Source organism: Pararge aegeria, chromosome 8, assembly GCF_905163445.1.
Source record: "Pararge aegeria chromosome 8, ilParAegt1.1, whole genome shotgun sequence".
NCBI classification, from domain to species: Eukaryota; Metazoa; Arthropoda; class Insecta; order Lepidoptera; family Nymphalidae; genus Pararge; species Pararge aegeria.
Window position 1 is genome coordinate 3,201,917 of NC_053187.1, and position 23,063 is coordinate 3,224,979.

At 36.3% G+C, this 23,063-nt stretch overlaps 1 protein-coding gene across 1 annotated transcript in view; it reads right to left on the minus strand.

Annotated features, from left to right (window-relative positions):
* Positions 1-8,095: 8,095 nt before the first annotated feature.
* LOC120625550 (glutamate synthase [NADH], amyloplastic) overlaps positions 8,096-23,063 on the minus strand; it is an 81,271-nt gene continuing 66,303 nt past the window's right edge. The window contains exons 29-43 of the mRNA XM_039892602.1: positions 22,506-22,642; positions 21,825-21,951; positions 20,585-20,733; positions 19,717-19,858; positions 18,758-18,991; positions 18,084-18,349; positions 17,172-17,308; positions 15,788-15,871; positions 15,173-15,363; positions 13,417-13,629; positions 12,437-12,562; positions 12,017-12,105; positions 10,820-10,990; positions 9,797-9,883; positions 8,096-8,897 (exon numbers count right to left, since the gene is read on the minus strand). Of these exons, the coding sequence (XP_039748536.1) occupies positions 8,767-8,897; positions 9,797-9,883; positions 10,820-10,990; positions 12,017-12,105; positions 12,437-12,562; positions 13,417-13,629; positions 15,173-15,363; positions 15,788-15,871; positions 17,172-17,308; positions 18,084-18,349; positions 18,758-18,991; positions 19,717-19,858; positions 20,585-20,733; positions 21,825-21,951; positions 22,506-22,642 (2,284 nt within the window). The 3' untranslated portion in view covers positions 8,096-8,766. The remainder of the gene's footprint in view (positions 8,898-9,796; positions 9,884-10,819; positions 10,991-12,016; positions 12,106-12,436; positions 12,563-13,416; positions 13,630-15,172; positions 15,364-15,787; positions 15,872-17,171; positions 17,309-18,083; positions 18,350-18,757; positions 18,992-19,716; positions 19,859-20,584; positions 20,734-21,824; positions 21,952-22,505; positions 22,643-23,063) is intronic.

Consider the following 23,063-nt stretch of genomic DNA (forward strand, 5'->3'; position numbering starts at 1 on the left):
ACTTAAAACTCTGTGTGTCCCTCGACGGTTCTGGGAATCAATCATTAGATGAATATTTAAATTTTACAGCTTAACCCTCTTGCGCCACTTTGACTACTTACAATGTCATTCTGATAAGGTTTTAAGATCGGGAAGTACGGACTCATATTGGAAGGTTTTTGAAATAAAACTCAATGTTACGCGCTGAAAGATATTACATTTTTCTATTTCTACTACTTAAATATAACATTACTACAGCTTTGGCTACTAATAGACATTTATTATTGTCGATTATAATTATATAGATATCTTAGATTTTTAGGTTGTGTTAATTCCGTTAAACCTACACAAATCCTACCCTCATTTGATACTAAGATTTTTATTTGTAATAGTGAGTGATTCGTTGTATTAAAGGACCTTTTTAGGAGATTTGTTTATTTTATTTGAGAAGATCCATCCTACATCTCAGAAGGTTTTATTAGTGACTTGATTCTTTATTCACAATGCTCCATCTTTGCTAACCTTTCTTATAATTCAAAAAAGTTGTAAGTAATTTTGAAAACAGAGTGTTACTGAGTAAAACCAAATTAAACTAAAAAGGTATTTGTACTTATGTGTATTTTTAAAATATTTTAGAAGCTACGAAGAGATTAGGTGTTTTAAAGAAAAACAATGACACGGTCAGATTTTATTTTAGGTAAGAAAAATGGAGGTATTGCTTTAAAATTGCTACACATTTATAGATCACGATTTGTAAAAAAAAAAATTGTCAAAAAAGAACCGACTTTGTTGTACAACTAAAATGCAAGAAAAATGTACATATTTTCTACATCATTTTTGAATCTGTGCCGAGTAAACTGTAGAAAGTTGCTATGATCGACGACGACGATCATATACTTTGTATTCTTTTTTTATAATATAGTAGCAAGGAAAGTACTAGTAATTTTCTACATTTTACTTGGCACTTAAAAATGTTGTAGAACATATTTATTTCTTGCTGTTTAGTTTTACAACAAACACAAAGTCGGTTCTTTTTTGTCAAAAATAAAATTGTAAGTCGCTCAATAAACAGATGATTTTGATGTTTTTCTAAAAAGCTTATGTTGGTACTTTAACTTTTATAAGCATTATAAGTTAGAGTAGGTACTGCAATTACTAGTTTATAGTCCGTAGGCAGACATGATACTTAACTAGTTGGTACCTAATCCTTAGGATAAGGATTTGTGCAAAACGGAATCAGCACAAAAATTATGTAAGTATATAAAATATACACATTTTATTAAATAAACATCGACTACATATTTGGCTCAACTCGATAAAAGGCTTTTAAAGTGTAACACTCAAACAACTTTTGTCGTAAGTCGCTTATAAAGTACCTAATTCTACGTTAGTTTTATTATTGATTTTGTTTTTCTAACCTATATACCCTTACCTTCATAATAAGCAAAATGTAGTAAGAAAAACCTCTAATCCATTCTCATTACGTTTAGTTTTTTTAATTAGTATAGCATAGGTAGGTAATTAGGTACTTTATAACTTTACAAAAAGTTGCTTAAATTACTTAATTATTTTTTTCCTTTATGTCCATAACAATTAAATCTTATTTTATTATCCACTACGGTATAATGTAGGTAACTGTTTTGTGTGACTGTGTATGTAATGTAGATGTAATAGTACATTGTTCAACTTGGGGGATCGTGCAATGTTTCACGTCACGTCCACTCGTGCACGTACGCGCACGAGGGATTTTAGAGTGCCTAACTCCCGAAATTGTGTGGAATCTTGAATCCCGAGTGTACACAGAGGTTTAGGGGCGCCTAAAATTAAAACAAGATTTGCCCCTGCGTTGAATAATAAACTTGAAACACCACTCGATTAATTTTAATAAAACAGCATTATAAAGATTTGGAGGGAATTTTCTTCATGGTTCTTGCTTCACACTACTCTACGGCTAGTGAAAGACCGAATTCATCAAAATAACGTAGCATTTCGAATTACTTAGTTAGTGAGACGCCATCACTAGTCGACGAAAGATAGCAATATTGAGCTCAAAAGAATTTTCTTCGTATACTAATATTTTTTTTTAAAAGTTCAGTTTGTGTAAGTGCTAGAGAATTAGTACTGTTGTTTTTTAATTAATATTTGTGTGAAATTCGATCCCGTTTGAGTATGTATATTTTTGGTAAATTTATAGTAGGAATTTGTTTGATTTAGTAACTATATTGTGTATATAAAACTACTAAATTTTTAAAGTTTAAAATTTCTAAAGTAAATTTTCCCGAACTAATAATAAGATAACTCCTCTTTATTGTGAGTTCCAAATAAAGAACCATGTTTTATTTTATTAATGTAAATAAGCTTGAACTAAATTATAAATTATATTATAATAATATTTTTGGATATCTTAATTACACTAATTATTCAAATGAAGAATGTTCTTGTACGTAATTAAATTATAATTATGAAACAATACGAGAGATTATGAAGAATTTTTTACAAAAACAAAGGTGTCGTAAAAATAAAAACGAAATAACGAAATAAAATTAATAAAACTTTTATTCGAAATAAATAAAAATTAACAATGTAAATATACACAATAGGTAAAAATAATTTCATTATTCACCACGCAGTTTGGATTTGATTTAAAATTTAATTAAATAAAAGCAAACTTACAACAATACTGATTCACTTTTATTCTATTTACTAAAGGGAATTCAGGAAACTATGATTCGAACAATTACCTAAAGAGCTGTTGGAAGGAGCTGGTTGCAATATTAAAAACGCACTGCGAAAAACGTCCGCGCGACTTTTAATTCGGTATTTATTTTACTTCTGTAACATCCCCATAATACAAGCATACATAATTCTTACACATTAATATTAATTTGCGCAACAATAAAGTCGAATCAGCTCTATAAGGCAGTTTTATTTCGATAACCAGTCAGTTGTTCTCAAGCTTTAGGAGAAGATTTACTCGCTTCCCATAGAGGAGTCGTTTTCGAGTATGAAAATTCGTAAATCGTATTAAAACTGTAATTTGCCTGGCTCGGCATTTTGATAGTTGGTAAAACAAAAATACAGGATTAGCGACTCTAATAAGAGTGGGATTAGGTCCATTTTATTTGACGATACCGAAGTTGATATTCGAAAGCGACTCCTCGAACGGAAGCGAGCAAAGCTTGAACTATTTAACACTACTGGTATTAGCCGAATTGATGCCCAGCTGCAAACCTGGTTACTGCCAGCCGGCCTGACTCAATAAGCTATGCGCCAGAGCACAAATTGCCGAAATACCTTCTGTAGGTCCGCTCTGCACAACAGTAAGGTGGTTCAAGTAAAAGTCAGTAATTAACATTAGATATAAAACTATTTCTAATGCTTTCGTGGTAAGTTATTTTTATCTTAACCAAATGGCAGTCTAATACGTGGTCGCACCACATACGAATAAATTTCCTCGCAATTTGTGTCAGTTATAATAGAGTTCTCGGCATGGACGCACGTCTAAAATTGACAGCAAAATAAATACGTAAATATTGTTTCAAACCTCATATTGGATTTCTATAATTTATGAATGAAAACAAAAAAATCGTGAGGTTTTTTCGCAGTGCGGTCTTTGTTCCCTTCCTAAAGCTTCGGTCACACGTAGCGAGTTTGCAAGCAGCGATTTATACATCGATATTGATCGTTAATTCAAAATTCATTACACATACTCTTGTAGTGATTATTATTATTCATTCCACGCCCAGCCTATCAACGCCTCAGAGATCTCCTGCATCATATAGAAGAGGTAGTTAGAGCTTAGATTGTCTATGTCTGTCCAATGTTCTGCGGACATATACAATAATTATTTTATTGATAATTAGCTCAAGAAAACATTGCCATGCATGTGGTAACGGTACGTAAGGTAAAGAAAGGGGATTGAAGATATGAGTGAGCGAGATACATACACGGTGTGAGTGCGAGTAATTTAAAAAGACGTTTAGTGTAAATATTTGTAGTTTTATTTCTTGCCTTTATGCCACATATATATCGGTAATATTTCTAAAATATTAAAGTACTTTCTGAAAATCTATTGGTTTATTTTTAAACTACTCTTAATTGAATCGATTTTAGACAGTGGAAATTTATTGTGGTTTGCTAGCCTATTCGCCCTGTGTGACCGCATCTTTAAGGTGATATTTTTGATAAATAACAGCAAATAGCTCTTTCATGTATTAATAAAATAAGAATAGAATAATATAATAGGGTATAGTATAAACATACAAACTATCATCTGTTGTACGTATTTATAATTATAATTGTAACTTATAATAATATAACATTATTAAGTTTAACTATAAAATTTAAAACTACTACAAAACCTAAAACTCTTCAGGTGATGTTTTTAGTAGCCGTTCTGAGCAGCGACTTTCAGAATTACATATGCTTATAATAAACACCGTGGAAATCACGATATTTTCAAAAAAGTTTATACTTAAGTATCTCTAAAAAATTTAGTTTTCAATCTAGTTTCTTAAAATTGTTGTGACCATCATCTCAAAAGCACGTTACGGTCTTGTTAACATATGAACAAGATTTAAATTTCCAATATTTATTGACTTTATATTTCTCAACGTATATTGTGCCAGTTAATTATATCTTAATATTTGTTGACTTTATATTTATCTAAGTATTAGGTTAGGTCATTTAAATATACCTTAAAAGGCGAGTTCCCAACGATTCATATCCAATCGTGTCACACTGTGTCTCATTGCGATCCGTAATTAAAGAAAAAGTTGCAACGAGTAACAGGTGTCTCGATGGGAAAAGAAAATTTCCAGCGAGGCCAATTGGAAACTCACCCCTTAAAACCGAATTACGAAATACTGCTGAACATAAGTATACTTCATAAGGAATCAGCCTGTAAAAATATTAAATCAAGAGGATTTTTACTTTTCCTTAATTTTAAATCAAAAGAAGTTTTTACTTATGGCAAACCTATTGAAGATAAAATACCGACACGCTCATAGCACCTACGTTACGCGACGCGTTCCTAATGAAGTGATGAGAGTAACTTGATTTTAATTTTTCATGTGATATTAGGGCTGCTTCAGATTTCTTTCAGTAAAAACTATAGCAAAGGTTTACTCAACAATTATTAGGTTTTCAGTTTCACAGATAAGTCTCAGAGACAGTAGCTAATGTTGCTCGAAAGCCTGTTAGGTATTAATTCGGTTCTCATTTACACGTTGTTTTCGTAAAGCAGCTAAAAAGCTCTGGCGAATACGGGCTCTCGCTATTAGTTTAAAGATCACCTGAAGAGTTCTTTAAATAAATCACTTAGGAACTTTCGAAGTGCCATTATTATACTTACACGTAAAGTTGTAACACAGTAGCGTACCCATTATGCGAACGGTAAATGAAAAATAAAAAGGATCATCGAAATCGGTTAAGGAAACAAGCTCGGACTTCGATTTACGCATTAAGCTGAATTAGCTAAAATCAGAAAAAGCGATTTTAGTGGATTGTAGCAAATTATGCTTACTGTTCCTAATTGTATATCTATTCCTTTAGAGCAATAATAATTTAACTTTTTGAGGTAAAAATTATAATTTTAATGGTTAAAAAAATAATTTAATTCAAAAAACTTGACATAGAGCATGGATACCAGTCGCACGCCACTGTGTACAAATTCACACAACAAAACAATCACAGTTAAATAAAAACTCACTCTGTTGCCATATACTTAATACCTATTTTCAATTAACTGTTTTTGTTCAAATCCCATAAAAACAAATCATTACCTACGTAAATAATATTTATAATAGAACAATTCAAATGATTAAAAGATTCACATTACGAAGATCCATAATATTAAATTATTATAGTTATCTAGCAACCATTATATTATATAGTATTATTTTTCATATATAGGGTGACTTTTTGGAACGGGTATCTTATGATACTGTATAAATGAACTGGAAAGAGGTTCTATTGCCCCTTATGCATATCTTCTGCGCGCATGTTTATCTTTAGTCATAATTGACGCACTAAGCAGAAAGCCCACCTGACGGTAGGTGGAAAATCATCGCCTATAAACAGAGCAGCACCTTACATGACAAGCAAGGAACATGTGCGTGTAATTACACAGGCAATCACTTTAAGTACGGAACACTTCAATGCTGCTTGGCGGCAGATATAAGTTTGGCGGTCCTACTTCTCCGAAGCGATTGCGTTCGCCATTGAACAGCACAAGCTCTGTGTTGTCCAATGGCGTACACCGGGTTTTTGACCAGGGTTTTATGGCATAAAGAAGGAAGATGCCATAAAATGGAAAATTCCTTCGCATTTATGAGTTACACAAAAATGTTAGGGTAGGCAGAGCTTTTGTGCATGTATGAAGTGCATGCCACTGGTTGCTGTCGCAATTAGCTTTACTTCTTATAAAATGCTGTTTGTTATATATATAGCACTCATTTACATTGTTACGAATCAAGAAAAAAAATCCATAAGCCGATAATGCATTAGTGGGTCGTTTGATGTATTTATATTAAAGATCCACGTGTATTTCGGAAGTACTGAACTGTTAGGGTACCTGTCATACGATGCTCAGCCCCAAAATATCACCCTATATAAAATACTTAAGAAAAACCGCAAAGACCCAAGCACACTTATAACACGCTACTCAAGTCAATTTAATGTCGCGTGTAAATTCCAATAAAATCTTAGTATTTTGACCCCACTGTCGTATTGTCCAACTTTTAGTGACAGAAAGTTTGCGACGAGAGTACAGCCATCGCTGTCAAACCATGTGTTTTGTATGAAGATTACCACCGTGGGTAAACAGAAAAAAAATAACCAAATATTGCTGCAGAATCCAAAACGAAGGATGTCACGACAATGTGCGTTAGAATCTATTTATATGTATATATTCTATAGGATAATCATTGTTTGTTAATCTGAGTGAAATCGTGTGTCAGTGGTGTTGCGTGTTTTAAGTATGCCCTCACCCTTATGCATTATATGCTGGTGTTTATTTTATGGCATTAATTTCCAATCCATTTTTATAAAGAAACAATAATTACGTAAAGTAAAACTTAATTTTAACTATCATTTCATTTAAATTAAATATATTTTGGTATCTCACGAATACCGTTAACTAGTATCTACAGTATACGAACGCTCGCACTTCTGAGTAAGGTACTCAGTAGTCGAGCTTACGTACATTAAAACAACGTATATAAAAGTATCCATCCTTGGCCACTTGGTCTTCGTGAGATAGAAACTAATCTCTATGGATTTACGATAAATACTGATTTTTATTAGAAACAAAAATAAGCTTTTTATTAAAGATAAAAGCATTACATAATCAATCGATCTATAAGAGTTTAAAATGTCTGTTAAACTAAAAAAAATTCTTTGCTTACATATTTTCGATAAATAATAACGTAATAACGTTTACAAGCGGAATGTTATAAAAACAACAGTAAGTAACTATTATTCATCTTTTTTTTTGTTATAGCATTTTTTGTATAAAGTGTGAAAAATATAATTTTCTTATCTGTATTTTTGGCTCAATTTATATGCAATCTGAAGTTTAAAAATAATATTAATATTAACAACAAATTTATATTCTATTCGGATATTTTTTAAGAATACACGTTTTTGTGGTAAATTAATATCGAAGCATAAAAACCAAGGATGTTATAAGTAAAAGTGTCATATTAAAACTTGGCTAATTAGCCAACCTGAGGTCAAAGTCTTGCGTAGTTAGAAGTGTTCACAATTAAATATATAAATACTCCTCTGGCGTTACAAAATTTGTTTTTGTATAATCATCAAATTTGTCGTTAGCATTTAGCTTGTCTACCTCCTTTTATTTGTAACATCTTTGATAAAAGGGTAATATTTTAATATACGCGCAAGTCGTTCGCCTGAGGTATAAGAGCGGTGAGACATCTGGGCGGAAGTTGAAGCTACATGACATCAGAATGGCGGATAAGTCCGCCTATATGGCATTATTGACTTTTAATGTGATTTTTTAAACTTAAATGTCGACTAATTCAGTATATTATAATATATACTAATGGTTTCAAATAAAAACAGGTCTGTAAAATTAAAAGTTCGTTAGCAAAAAACGAACAATATCTTAAAAAGAGCAATAATTAAATTTAGATTTAACGTTTCGATTCCGTTGTGGTTTAAAATAATAGACTAAATATAAATAACACATTAAGATTTCGTAAGTTGTATATTTATTTTTGATTATCTCATTTGCATATCGTATTAAGATAATCAAAAATAAATATACAACTTACGAAATTTCCTTCCCGTTTTACCCCTGACATACCAGGCGCACTCAACAGACTTGCGTGTATAATATTATAGGTACATATATTTTTATTCATATACAAGGTCATTTATAAAACACTAGCATTCTTTTATAATAAAACAAATAGCACCTTATCTTTTCTATTAATAAGTCACAAATCAGTAAATTAAATTAAAATCTGAATTGAATTTCGAGTTTTTGACATAAAAGCCATACAAACATCTTCTGAGGACCATTAGATGCTTTTGATTTAATAGTAGTGAATGGAAATAATAATAGGGCCACGAGATTTAATTTGAAGCGAATGCAAGTATTTCATAAATAACTCTTATAATAATAATAATAATAATAAATTAAACTTAATGCTAAGTTGGACGATCCCAACTAACGTAATTTTCTATGCGCTACATTAAATTGTTTTACAAATAATGTACGTAATTTGATACGCATCTTGACCCGTTGCAGATTCGGCCCGTTTAGTGCGTGTACACAACTCCGCCCGGTCCGGGCAGGCATGATTGTCCGGTTAGATACACGTCTACGGCTCTGGCGGCCTGCCTGCCTTCGGAGATGGCCCACACTACCAATGATTGACCACGACGACAGTCTGTAACAAGACACATTTTGACAAAATGATCCAAAATTGGATAAAATGGGACTTCAACCGATTGACGTACACTTCTGGAGATAGGTATTTTGTAGGTAGTTCCAAGATACACGATTCTGGGCCGCTTTTTTCCAGCAGCTTCCAGCGGCTCGTTTGATATCGTCTGTCCCGGTGCAGGCAGGGTTGCCATTCCAGCACCTCGAGGTCCCAAGGTCAATCAGGTCTCCAAGTTACTCCGGCCATTTTGCCACTTCAGCATCGTCACTCGAAATTTACTCGATATTGGATGTAATAGGACCAAATTGGATGGGGAAGATAACCGAAAGCTTTTAGGCAGAGAGGCTATGTGTGCGGCCTCACTCTCGGGGGGATCGAGCGGCGAGCCTAATCCTCGGCACGTTAACCTAACTTTTCGAAGTTACCTAACTTCGAAAAGTTTAGGTTTTAAAGCAATTAAATATCACTTGCTATAACGGTGAAAGCCTTTTTTTGGCATGCAAGGAGCACGTTCTGAGGCGTAGGTGTTAAGCCTCTGTGCCTGTAATTACACCGGCAACCACGCTCTTTAGACCGGAACACAGCATTGCAACAATGCTGCTTAAAAGCATAATACTTCTCCGGAAGGCTCTGCCTCGAAAAGCTCGGACAACTAGCATAGTTGTTGCAGCTTCGGCTTCACTTCACTTCAAATATCACTTGCTTCAACGGTTAAGGAAAACATTGTGAGGAAACTGGCATGCCTGAAAGTATACATAATATTCTCAAACTCGTGTGCACTAATGCGCACTGGGCCTGCGTGTGGACTATAACCTAAAACCTTCTCATTCTGAGAGGAGTCCTTTTAAGTATTAGAAAGAAAGACGGAAAGAAGAAGGAATGAATTAATAAATCATAAATACCTCCCGCAGCAAAGACATTCTCCATCGGAGTTTGGTAGATGTTATCTTTTGCTGTCTCGATGTTGCTTCGCGCGTCGAGGATCAAATCTAAAGCAAAAAAACACACATTACTAAATTAAACTTTATTTTTATTTTTCTTGTGACGATGCAGAAGACAACCCGTTTCGCTGCCCACGATTTGGAAAATATAGGGAGAATGTGAAGAAAGAAATAGGAAATGGAATAAAGACAGAGAACCTAACCTCCATTATATCAAATCAAATCAAAAGAAAGGGAATCTTTAAAAAATATATATATATATGTAAGCGATAATACTAGTAAATGAAAGCGAGCGAAAGTAAAAGGACAACGACGTTGTTAGACCAAAAGGCATGTACACTGACGCTTAGAAGGCAGGAGGTGTTTTTGAGCTGGTAGGATGTTCCCCTTCTAATTATAAAAAAAAATATGTTTGCGATTATTTTATCTGGTTATTTTATCTAGTGCTACTCCGGCTACGGCAAGTTACCACCCAACCGACTAAGAGCTAGCAGACTAGCAGTTCAGCTAAGCGATTTAGCGTTCTGATAAGATAAGGGGTATAAACCGATTAAGGGAAAGGTTTAATTACCATAGAGAGAAGCGATGATAGCTGAGTTCGAATCCCAGCACGCCACAGCACCTCTAACTTTTCGAATAACTTTTGTAAGTTACGTGCGTTTTCAGCAATTAAAATATCACTTGCTTCAACGGTGAAGGAAAACATCGTGAGGAAACCTGAGAGTTCTTCATAATGTTCTCAAGGTAGAGTCCAACAATTCACACTTGGCCAGCGTGGTGGACTACGGCCTTAACCCCATCTCAAAGTGGGAGGAGACCCGTGCCCTATAGAGGGCCGGTTATGGGTTGATATGATGATGATGGTATGGTTAGCCCGCTATTATCTTAGCCTGCATCATCACCACTGAACTCACCACATCAGTAGTGGATTAAAAAAAAAAAAATAGTTCATGTGGGCGGAATTCGTAGTTAATAGTGTCTCACCAAGTTGCGAGGCCACGTATCGCTCCGGTCCCAGGAAGCCCATAGCGAGTAGAACCAGCTCGCATTTATACACGCGCTCAGATCCGGGGATCTCGTTCATCTCCCACCGTCCCCCGGGCCCGCGCGTCCATTCCACCTCCACTGCGTTGACTCCACACACGTTGCCCTCACCTGTGCAACAAAATGAAACCTTTAGGGTATTTTAATCGTAATAATTGACAGACCTTTTAGATAGAGATGAAATTATCGAATACGTGTGAATGGAAACTGAACTAATACTTCAAAGGCTTAAGAGGTACATTATTTACCTCTTGCCTCTGAGACTTAAACTAACCGAACCGAAAAGCTAATTTTATTATTATATTAATTAGTTATTGAGTAACCATTGTGCCATAGTTTTTAATGAAAGAAATCAGATACAGCCCTAAGATCACACGCAAAATTAATATCAAGTGACTCCTGTCACTTGATTTACGCGTCTTAGATACGCGTCGCGTAGCGTAGGTATACTATGCGCGTGTCAGTCTTTTCTTTTCTATAGGGTTGTCACACTTAGAATGTTTTGAATTCGTTTGCATGGAAAAATAATTATGTTTCTTTTGATTTAATATTTTTACAGGGTGATTTCTTATGTCATATACTTATGCACCCTTTAACAATATTTCGTAATTCCATTACACGTTGTATAAATAGTGCCGTGTGGTGTAGGCAGATCAGAATACAGTTGTCATCGCCTTACTTACCGCGGGTGCCGTACGAGGTGATTAAGAGGACATAGCGATACCATCAATTGCGATCACCAACCCGGCTACCCAGCGTGGTGGTTATGGCCAAAACCCTCCCTTTGGCTGTTATAAACTAAGGGTGATAAATAGAGTATCACTACAAACAAACAAATCGTCCTACAAAGTGCTACTCTGTGTACATCAATAGGAGTTCATGTGTCTGTAATCACACCGGCGACCAAGCCCTTCGGACCAGAGCAGAGCAATACTGCTTGGCGGCAAAAATAAGCATAGACGTAGTACTTGTCCCAGACGAGCTCTGTCACAAAAGACTACTACTACTAGGGTGTTTCTAATTAATTAAAAACAAGCAAAGATGCTTATGTCTGGTTTGGCTTTATTTTACTTACAGATTTTTATATACTATACCACGAAACTAGTACATAACGGGGCTAAAGTATTAAAATCTTACCATCATCCAAGAATTCCTTGGTGAGCGTAGAGAATTTTCTTGGATCATTGCCGAATTTGACCTTGACTTCCTCGTGGCCATAGTCCACCCTAAAAAGAAAAATGTATTTACAAAATTGTGAGTACACTGCAATACTTAGTTTAAGTTTTTAAGCAAAAGTGACATCTGGAAAAAAAATAGAGTTCATCAGAAAACGAAAGAATAGGGGTAAAACGATGAACACAAAGATGCTTCGGCTGACAATTTTGTCAGCCGAATCAGTTGTGTCTAATATAATAAAATAGGATTATGATACTGTTAAATTGTTGACTATTTACAATTTCTATTCCAAGCCGACGCTATAGACACGTTTTAAAAGAACCAGCAAAAAATATCTTCTTGAAAAGTTATTATACCCAATTGCAATTACAGTAAACAAACCTGAATACTCGAGGCCATTGTGGCCACGGGTTATCTTGTCCCCTTGACTTTTTCGGCTCGGGGAGGATCTCGAATGTGGTGATGGACTTGGCACCTTGGCGGAGCGACGTTGCTATACAGTCGCATCTGTCAACCAACAGTTGTTGTTTAATTTCCGTCAGTTTGAAAACTGGTACAGACAATGTCTTGAGAAATGTGATGTAGTGGGGTAAAGTTCGAGCATTGTACACTTGACGCAAAAAAAGTATTCACTCTGTAACTGCAAAAGTATTAACTCATGCTTCTGCGATTACCTATAATTATCAAGGTTTTTAATAACTTATTTATTTATGTGTTCACAAGAGCACCCAAATAAAATAATAAACAAAACAATATACATCCAATAATTTAGTTTTAACCTTGAGCTTCAATCCGTACAAACCGTAACCTTGGAGGCAGCATCTGTTATGTTTCCAAAGTCTATTTTACAGTTTCAATTATATTTTATTTCTACAAGAATGAATAGAAATAGTATTTTTAAACTGTATTGTATCTGAACCCAAATAAAAGTATAATTATGTCTATTACTTCTCTAGCACAGTTTGCTTTCGGTGCAGCGATCAAGCATCTAAACAGATAATGTATACAGTTTTTACCATTTTCGCGTAGTGACTGCCCATTTTTTCATTAGCATTAAATATAATAAATAAAATAATAAATATACTACGACAATACACACATCGCCATCTAGCCCCAAAGTAAGCGTAGCATTTGTTATGGGTACTAAGATAACTGATGAATTTTTTTTATGAATAGTATACATTAATACTTATAATATACCTACAGATAAACACCCAGACACTGAAAAACATTCATGTTCATCACACAAATATTGTCCAGTTGTCGGAATCGAGCCCACGGCCTTGGACTCAGAAAGAAGGGTCGCTGTCCACTGTGCCAATCGGCCGTCACGTTAGCATTAACAGTCAATAATATCTTACCCGGTATCTCCACCGCCGATGATGAGCACGTTCTTATCCTTGGCAGTCAATGCCGGGGTTTCCTTGCTGGCGTGTCCCGGGACTGGTCCCGCCTGTTTCTTCTGCCATCCCTCCAAGAACTCCAACGCGAAGTGGATCCCTCCTAGCTGGCGTCCTTTCAGAGGCAGGTCGCGTGGCCAAGTTGCCCCCATGCATAGTACTAGCGCGTTGTATCTATTGACAATATTATTTACTTATACTACGCCCTCAAACAGTCTGTTATTGACAATAATACGTAGAATATTATTGGATAGAATTGTGGAAATCCATAATATATTATCCTACTAATATTATAAATGTGAATGTTAGTTTGTTTGTTACGCTTTCACGCAAAAAGTACTAAACTGATCATCATGAAACTTTGTTCACATATTCCTGAAGGTATTAGAAGTAATATAGGATGCTTTTTATTCCGAAATTAAGCTCAGTTCTTTTGGGAGAGGGGACGAAAGTGTTTGACGATTTTACACCATAACGCCGTCCAATGGTAACCGATTTAAATAATTACTTAATTACTTTTTTTTATATAAGAATACACAACTTAAACAATACCAGTAGAATTACACCTAAATTGAATGCCACATGTCTTTCGAAAAACAAAAACAAACGCAGACGAAGTCGCGGGCAACAGCTAGTATATTATAAAAATTAAGCTTAATTTGCTATAATCCGCGAACAGCAGGAGAATCTGTGTGGTGTCATTTATAATTTCTTCAATCCGTATACTCCACACCAAACTGATCCTCGGCAATGTACCCTCTACGCACGTTTTGCTCCGAAAACGGAGCATCCTCAGGAGATGTTGACTTTACAATGAATAATTGTTGAGAGAAAAAAGAAAGTAGAAAGTCAACATCTGAGGATGACGTGCGTGGAGATCTGTTTGGTGTGGAGTATACGGATAGAAGAAATTATAAATTACACCATACAGATTCTCCTGCTGTTCGGGAAGTATAGCAAATTAAGCTTAATTTTCTTAATACGTAGAATATTGCCAATATTATTCACGTGTGTGCGGGCGGCATTAGGGTGTGTATTATGATTAGAATTTGTATTTGAATTGCTTTATGTCAAAAGAGAGAAAGCAATAACTACGCATTGCTCGCTCGCCAAATTGTCGCGTTGGTTTGTAGGCATTTTAAGCGAGCGCGCTTTGAAGTTAAAATTGACAAGTAAGATAAATTAACAGGTTAGTATATTATTTTCTTGAATTCCATTAAAAATCAAGTTTAGGCAGACTATATAGATGATTTCCAGGTCTAATTAGTTTAAAATATCTTCATGAAAAAACCGATAAAAAATTTCTAATGGGAGACTCAAAAAATTGTACTAAATCCCTGGTTTCAGTTTTCCTTAGCATGTCGCTTACACCCTTTATGAACCAAATTGACAAGTATCCTTTTAAAGCCACTAAAAACTTAAAAGTTTTCGTAGTAAAAACACTAATAAAAATTATCAAGAAGCAATATGTCATCTCTTGTTTCAAAGTGCCTGATTGTATTATGGAATTTTGAAAAGTAAATCAAAACTTCAACGTTTCCTACTAGATGGTGCTATAGTCGCTATAAGACTGATCGGCATCGGCAGAAGGAAAGCCGTTAGCTTAGTGGTCAAAGCCGCGATTGGAAGTCGCAGGTTCAAAGCCTGTCGGTTCCGAAAATATTCATATGCATTTAAAATTATAAAAAAATACGTTATAAATTGTTTAAAAACTTACTCATTGGCCAGTTCAGCAGCGGATATGTCCTTGCCGACGTCGACGCTGCATTTGAAGGAGATGCCCTCAGCGGCCATCAGTTTGATCCTCCGAGCGACGACCTCTTTGCTGAGCTTCATACTCGGAATCCCGTATTGCAGGAGGCCTCCGGGGCGATCGTTGCGCTCGAACACTGTTACTGCGTAACCGGCCTGTGGGAACAACAGATAGGTATCACCGGTTTATTTTTATACATCATCGCGATCAACCCATTGACGGGCACAACCAACTATAGGGCACCTGTGCGGGCGTTACCAGTGGCAATACGTACAACGGGAGGTTCCGGCCAACCAAGTACGAAGACCAGCCCAGAGAGAGAGAGAAGAAGAAGAAGGGCACAGGTCTATCAGAATGAGAAGGGTTTTGACCATTCGTTGGCCAAGTGCAGTTGCTTAAGACGCCTTTAAGAACGTAAGGAGAACTGTCAGGCATCCAGGTTGCCTCACGATGTTTTCCTTCACCGTTAAAGAAAGTGAAATTTTATTAAAGCTTAAATTAAAAATGAACAAAACACCTAAAAGTAAGAGGTGCCTCATACTTTTCGGAGTTATGTGCGTTTCAAAATGTATAGGTTACCTTGTTCAGTTGATGAGCACATGCTAATCCAGCGGGCCCGGATCCCACTACGGCAACTGTTTTACCGTTGCGATTATCCGGAATCTAGAAAATTATTGCAATACTTAGTTATTAATTACGGACATAATAAAAACATACACAGAAATACACTTACGCGCTCACGCATTACACCCAAATATGCACACTAGACACACACAACTTTATATTAACATTTTGTATTGCTATTTATTAACCTTTACATTAATATATAATAGCTATACTTTAAAACTATACCTAAACCATTTGTTCACTGTTATCAGACAATTATAACTATGTCCCTCTAATTTGTTGGACGTGTTGGACTTGGAGAGCACTGCCTCCTATAATACAGGTTAAATTCTTATATAGGGGAAGAAGGTTTTCACCTAATATATATCGAAAGAATTTTATCTAACTACTAGCTGATCTCAGCGCCATCTGTCGGGCTGATTTGTGAATCTAAACCATCCAGGGTGCCACCCCAACGCATACCGGAAAATTCATTCAAATCGGTCCAGCCGTCTAGGAGGAGTTCAGTGACATACACACGCACACAAGAAATATATATATAAAGATGGTTGTAAAAATTTCTTTATTAAAGTAAATAAACAGTACACTTTAAATCAACAAAATTTCCTACAAAAGGCGACAAAATAACAGAGAATTTAATATTATCGTCATAGATTATCACCTAAATACAGATATTATCTGAATTGACCAATCTGCGAATTTACTGAATAACATATGCTTTGAAATCCGTAAATTGGTTTTATTTTTTTTACACCTGTTTGTTATGTAGGCATACCCCCGGGATAGCCATATTATAGCCATATATAGCCATAGCCCCCTAACCAAGAAGCGGCCGTATCGCGTCATGTTCAAGTTACGTTTGCGCAGCGAATTACGCCGTCTAGTTTTGTGTCGTGATGCGATACCCTTTTACTACGCTTCCTATGGGAATTAATTGTAACACGTAGGGAGCTCGTGTCACAAATTAGTCGAGCATAGTTAATAAGTTTAGTTTTAATATTATAATAATAAATAATGTAATCTTTTCATCTTCATCATCTTTTTATTCTTCAACCTACTGCAACCATTAATATAAGTTGTTACTGTTTATAATTTAACATCTTTTACCACCATATGATATGTATAATGTAACATGTTGTATCATCTTCATCAACCCATTACCGACCCACTACAGAGCACGGCTGTCCACCCACAATGAGAAGGGTTTAAGGCCGTAGTCCACCACGCTGGCCCGGTGTGGATTGGTGGACTAAATTGTAAAAATTCTTCTATGCCTTTGGCTGCCTGGAAGAGGTAGAGAAGAGAAGAGAGAAAATCTACAAGCAGCAACACTCACTTCAGGCTGTATCCACCCGCTCTCGAAGGCGTGGTCGATGATGGCGCACTCTATGTTCTTGATGGTGACGGGCGGCTCCGATATACCCAGCACGCACGCGCCTTCGCAAGGCGCGGGGCACACACGGCCAGTGAACTCTGACAATTTAAAAGAACTCAGATTAATTTATTAAACAATGTATATTAATGGACAGTGAGCGACTGTGTCTTTGGTCGGCTACTTAGGCAATATAATAAACTAACAAAAAAAAACAAGTCTTAGATTTGAAGTGTTTTTTGACGGCCGAGTGGCGCAGTGGGCAGCGAACCTGCTTGCTGAGCCAAGGCCGTGGGTTCGATTCCCACAACTGGACAATGTTTGTGTGATCAACATGAATGTTTTTCAGTGTCTGGGTGTTTATCTATATATTATAACTTTTTATGTATATTATTCATTTAATTACTTTTCAGTCATCTTAGTACCCATAACACAAGCTATGCTTACTTTGGGGCTAGATGGCGATGTGTGTATTGTCGTAGTATATTTATTTATTTATTTAAGTGTATAATTTGACATTTGTGTACACACGATCGCAGCAAGGGCGATTTTGCGCAAAAGGTTATAATTCTTCAATTCATCATTAAAAACCATCGTGGATTAATCACTTGATTAATTAATATTAATGGACAGTGAGCGAATGTTGCTTTGTTCGGCTACTTAGGTAAAATTTTAACTAAAAAAAAATGTCTTAGAATTAAATACGATCGCACTAAGGGTGGTTTTGCGCAAAAATCAAATAAGTTCAATGCCGGTCCGCCTATTGTACCTGTCCTTTCTTTATTTCAATTGTGTTTTTTGTTGTCTTTGGTGTACGATAAAGTGTATTTGATTTGATCATTTATCATTTTCATTTGCATCGTAAAAAAAACTTACCGGGGAAGTTATTAGTCTGTAGCAACTGCGCCAACGCCTGCTTCCAGTCGGCGCGGTAGATGAGATCGTTCCACTTGGGTATGATGTTCCCCAGCGGACAGCCGTGCCCGGACTGGCAGAAGGGCACTCCGCACTCCATACAGCGTGCGGCTTGTACTCTAAGCCCGCGGCGCACTTGAGCGAAGTTGTAAATCTCCTCCCAGTCGCGGAGGCGCTTTTCCGCCGGTCTGTACATTGATGTTTCGCGCGGGTATTTGATGAAGCCTCTGGAAAAGTTACGACCATATAAAGTGAGCTACGAAATGTTTCGACCGTTTAGTACGAAGGCTTCTAAAGATTAGTCAAAAACTCTGGCGCATTCTAGGTATCATTCACTGGCCAGTGAAAACGGAATGTGGAACTTCTGCTTTGCTGCAAACAGACGAGACGACCTTAAATAATTGGGGTGAGCTTAGGTCAGCTATCAATGGGCTTACTACAATGAAGTGGTGAGTGAATTAACTTGAGAATTTGCTTGTAAAAAAATATCTATCTAACTAAAATCACATACAGGACATATTGGATTTAAGTTAGATATATAAATTTGTTATCGTCATCCCCGATCAGGTGATTAGATTCTGTTAGATCATAATATTAAGTGAGGGATTTTTGTAACTTGAAAACACCAAACTAACCTGGTCTTGTCCAGAATTTTCTCTAAATTCTTCTTATCCAGCTCCACATTCCTGACAGCCTCCTCGATATCAACTACACCGTTCTCCTCCAACTTGCCATTGGCCTCAGCTTTGGGCGCCATTTGCTTCACCGCCATTTGCTTAAGAGCGCGCTGGTATTCATATGGGAACACTTTGACGAACATCTTGGCTGGTTCGGGCCAAGTTTCTAGTAGAGTCTTGGCCATTATTGACCTATAAAAAATTGAGAAAAGAGTAAATCTGGGCAGGTTACGAAAGAGCTAGGGCTAGAAAAGAGATAAAATACCAACGTAGAAAAAAGTTTTTTATTAACGAAAATTTTGTTTGTCATAGGTTCTAACAAAAGGTTCATATATAATACTATACATTATTGTAAGGCAAATAAGTTCATTAACTTGTAACTTGTAACGGTGTCATCTGATGTAATCCAAAGTCTTAGTCTCCGAAAAGCTAACGCGAACTTAGCCGATTGTTCTTATCACCATAAGCTACCTAAGCTAATAATATTTCACGGCCGATCGGCGTAATGGGCCGCGACCCTGCTTTCTGAGTACAAGGCTGTGGGTTCGATTCCCACAAATGGAAAATGTTTGTATGATGAATGAATGTTTTTCAGGGTCTGGGTGTTTATCTTGTATATAATAAGTATTTATGTATATTCATAACGATATTCAACTTAGTAAATATACCACAAGTTACACTTACTTTGTCCCAGTATATTTATTTATTTCATAAAACTTAGCTACGATTGGTCACCTACTAAGACATGATAAATTTATCATAAAGGCGAGACTGAAATTTGTGGGACAAATAAAACGAAAGATTGGGGACTTATAAAGGAGTCTAAAGTCATCAAAAGAAGTCATGGATAGAGAAGTTTGGAATGGGCTACACAGAGAGCTTAGTTCTTAATTTTAAAAAGATCAAATATCACTTACCCAGTATATTCAACAAACTCTTCTAGCAGTTTCTGCACTTCATCCAGATCTTGCTGTTGCTCCAACGGCAGCTGTTCCACCATTTCCGGATTACATTTGCTCTTGAACGAGCCGTCGATGTCGTAGACATAGGCGATACCACCTGTTTTGGTACGTTAAACGAATAAAAATTTGTTCATTGTGAGATAAAATAATCAATTATTTTACCATACCATTAACTCCCAACGAAATCTATGTGTACGTTAAAGACCATAGAATAATAATAGGTCTCTATGTTTAGGTGTGATTAGTAATAACACTGAAAGCCGTATTATTGATGTGGGATTATTTTAAAGGTCGAGTTTTGTCACAGCAAATCACACAGCGTAAGGCAAAAACTTGCTTAGTGACGTCGTTTCTAAATCTTAGTAAGTTATTACACTTCGTAAATATTTATGGTTTCCGAGCATCCAAAGCCATAATGTAACATTTCATTGACTTAACTTACCTACCTATTCCTTGTTTTTTTTATTCCACTACAAGTTAGCCCTAACAGCAATCTAACTTGGTGAGATGGTAACGGGCTAACTTGTCGCAATCAGTTTCTACGCAACATCGTACCGGAACGCTAAATCGCTTCGCGGCTCGTCTTAGTTAATTTCGAATTCATCTTTACATCCTAAGTCCATAGAATAGAATAACTTTATTTGCTGGAATGTGTTTTATAAAACTGTAAGATCCTTTTCATTCAACTAACGTAATGTACCGTAATGTGTAATATTCTTTACCTTAAATAAAAATCGGTATCGTCTCTAAATCAGAAATAAAAATATGTATTGGCGATTGATATTTGCATTATTTATTATTTGGGGTATAAATGAACACCTACCGCTCATCCCCGCAGCGAAGTTCCTCCCAACGAGACCAAGTATGAGCACAGTACCCGCTGTCATATATTCGCACGCGTGATCGCCCGCACCTTCCGCGACCGCCACGCAACCGGAATTGCGCACGCAGAATCGTTCAGACGCTATACCTCTGTAGCAAGACAGTAATATTTATGCTCCATTATGCGCCATATAAGCTCTATAACACAAATAGTGGGTTTGAAAAACGAAGTTAATTTAAGAAAAAGACATACGAAAATAATTGTGGTTAGACAGGTGCAAAAAACGACGAAGAATTCCTTTATTGAGCACTATTTGAATGTCGTTTAAGCCGGATCGCATGCGTAACTGAAAAAAAACCTGTAAGTATATGTGTCTTTCAAGATCAAAGCTAGGCTACCAAACTAATGCCGATTTTTAATTAACCTAAATCGTCTAAACCGAATGCCTAATGATTTCGGTGATGACTATAGATAAAAACGTTTCACCAACTCTTAGGTGATAACTATTGGTGAAAGTTGTATGTAGGCCTAGGAATTTTCTAAGATTAGGCGGTACTTAATAAGGGGTTGGCTTGTTCATCGTTAGTGAAAACGATGAACAAGCCACTTCCACTAATGCTTAGTTGTGTAATGATTTCAAGCTTCCAAACAAGCTTCCACCTTTAGCACTTACCTTGTTATTTTAAACAGAGGTTCGTTTTAAGCGTTTCCACTTCCCTAAAATAATTTGTCTCCATTGGTGGATAGTATACAATTCCATAGCAACACAGATTCTCTTGCGGAAAGACAGCCTAAGGAGGAGGGTACCTTGGGCACTGAGGTAATTTTTTTTATTACTCTACTAGTTAGGCCTTGACTGGAATCTCACCTGATGGTAAGTGATGATGCAGTCTCTAAGATAATAGCGTAATAGCGGGCTAACCTGTTAGGGAGTATGGCAGTTAAATTTAACAGATACCCCTAATCATCATAATACCGGAACGCTAAATCGCTTAGCGGCACGTCTTTGTCGGCAGGGTGCTAATTAGCCACGGCCGAAATATCCCGCGAGAGAAATTAAAGTATTGACAATATGCACACGCTCACAATATAGGATAGCTTTTTTTTACTTAATGCTTTCCTGAATAAGGGTGTGAACTATGGATTCTAACACATTCTTGGAGAAAATGCATTCCATGAAACAATTATAAATTCAATTAAAATTTCAAGGTCACAATGTTACACATAATTCTCAGCTAACCTGAAGTATGCTCTGCCAGACGTAGCACCGTACAGGCAAACGTTGCCGACAATCACGTTCACGTGGGACTCGAATGAAGAATTCTTTGGCGGGTAAATAATAACTTTACCACCGGACAAGCCCTTGCCTGGAACAAAAATAAATAGATAATAGTCGTATTTTGCTTTTAAATTTAGGTCGTTATATTGTGGACACGTAATTACATAAAAACAAAAGAAGATGTGCAAATGTTCCTGACCAATCTGATGATAAGGATAAATTAAATAGCGTCATCTGCCAATAATCGGCTTGGTTCTTGAACAACACATCGACCATTGCCCTGAATGTGTAAATGCTACCTAAGATAAACAGAATTAAAAGGCTGGAAGGGAAATCTAAACTGGAAATATTCTTGGTCCAATACCGAAGGCCGCGGTATAATGTGGAGTTCAGATGGGAAAGTTGGGAATTAACCGATCACTTTTCTTTTGAGTAAACAGAAAAGACATATAGAGTACATGTAGGTTCCACTTTCGAAACATGTTCATCGATGAGAAATTTGATGACTAAACCTTAATCGGCGATAATGTGATATCCCGACCCGCCATTTTCGTAACGATGTTGATAAGTTATTACAATGCGAAACAGTTTAGTATCTTGTCATAACATACATCCAGCTTAAAGTATTCCTCTTCAACTCACCGACATAATCGTTAGCGTCGCCTTCAAGCGTAACAGTGATACCCTTTGAGAGGAAGGCGCAGAAACTCTGTCCCGCCGATCCCGTTAGCGAGATATTCACTGTCTTGCCGTCAGGTAAACCGTCGTCCCCGAATTTCCTGTAACAGAGACTTATCTTCAAACGGGTGCGCTTATAGCTAGGCTACATAGTGACAGATCATCTGAACTATGGTTGAGATGATCTGTCACTATGTAGCCTAGCTATAAGCGCACCCGTTATTAAGTGTTGAAGCATTTTTCCTTCTATGGTTGTGCTGTCACTAGAAGCCATCACAATACTCGACAACCTAACTCTGAGGTATCCTCCCTTTTTAACATCATACAGATCGCCTGCTCCTGTAGGACATTTCACGGAATTGTTCTTCTTAGTCTCATTTTTGCCTAAGACTACGTAAGTATATCTCTTTAACTGAACAATTCAAATGTTCTTCCAATAAAGTATTAAGGAATAATTTAAATAAGAAAAAACATTTGCCAACGTTACAAGCGTACCCCAAAAACACTATTCAAACTATTCTC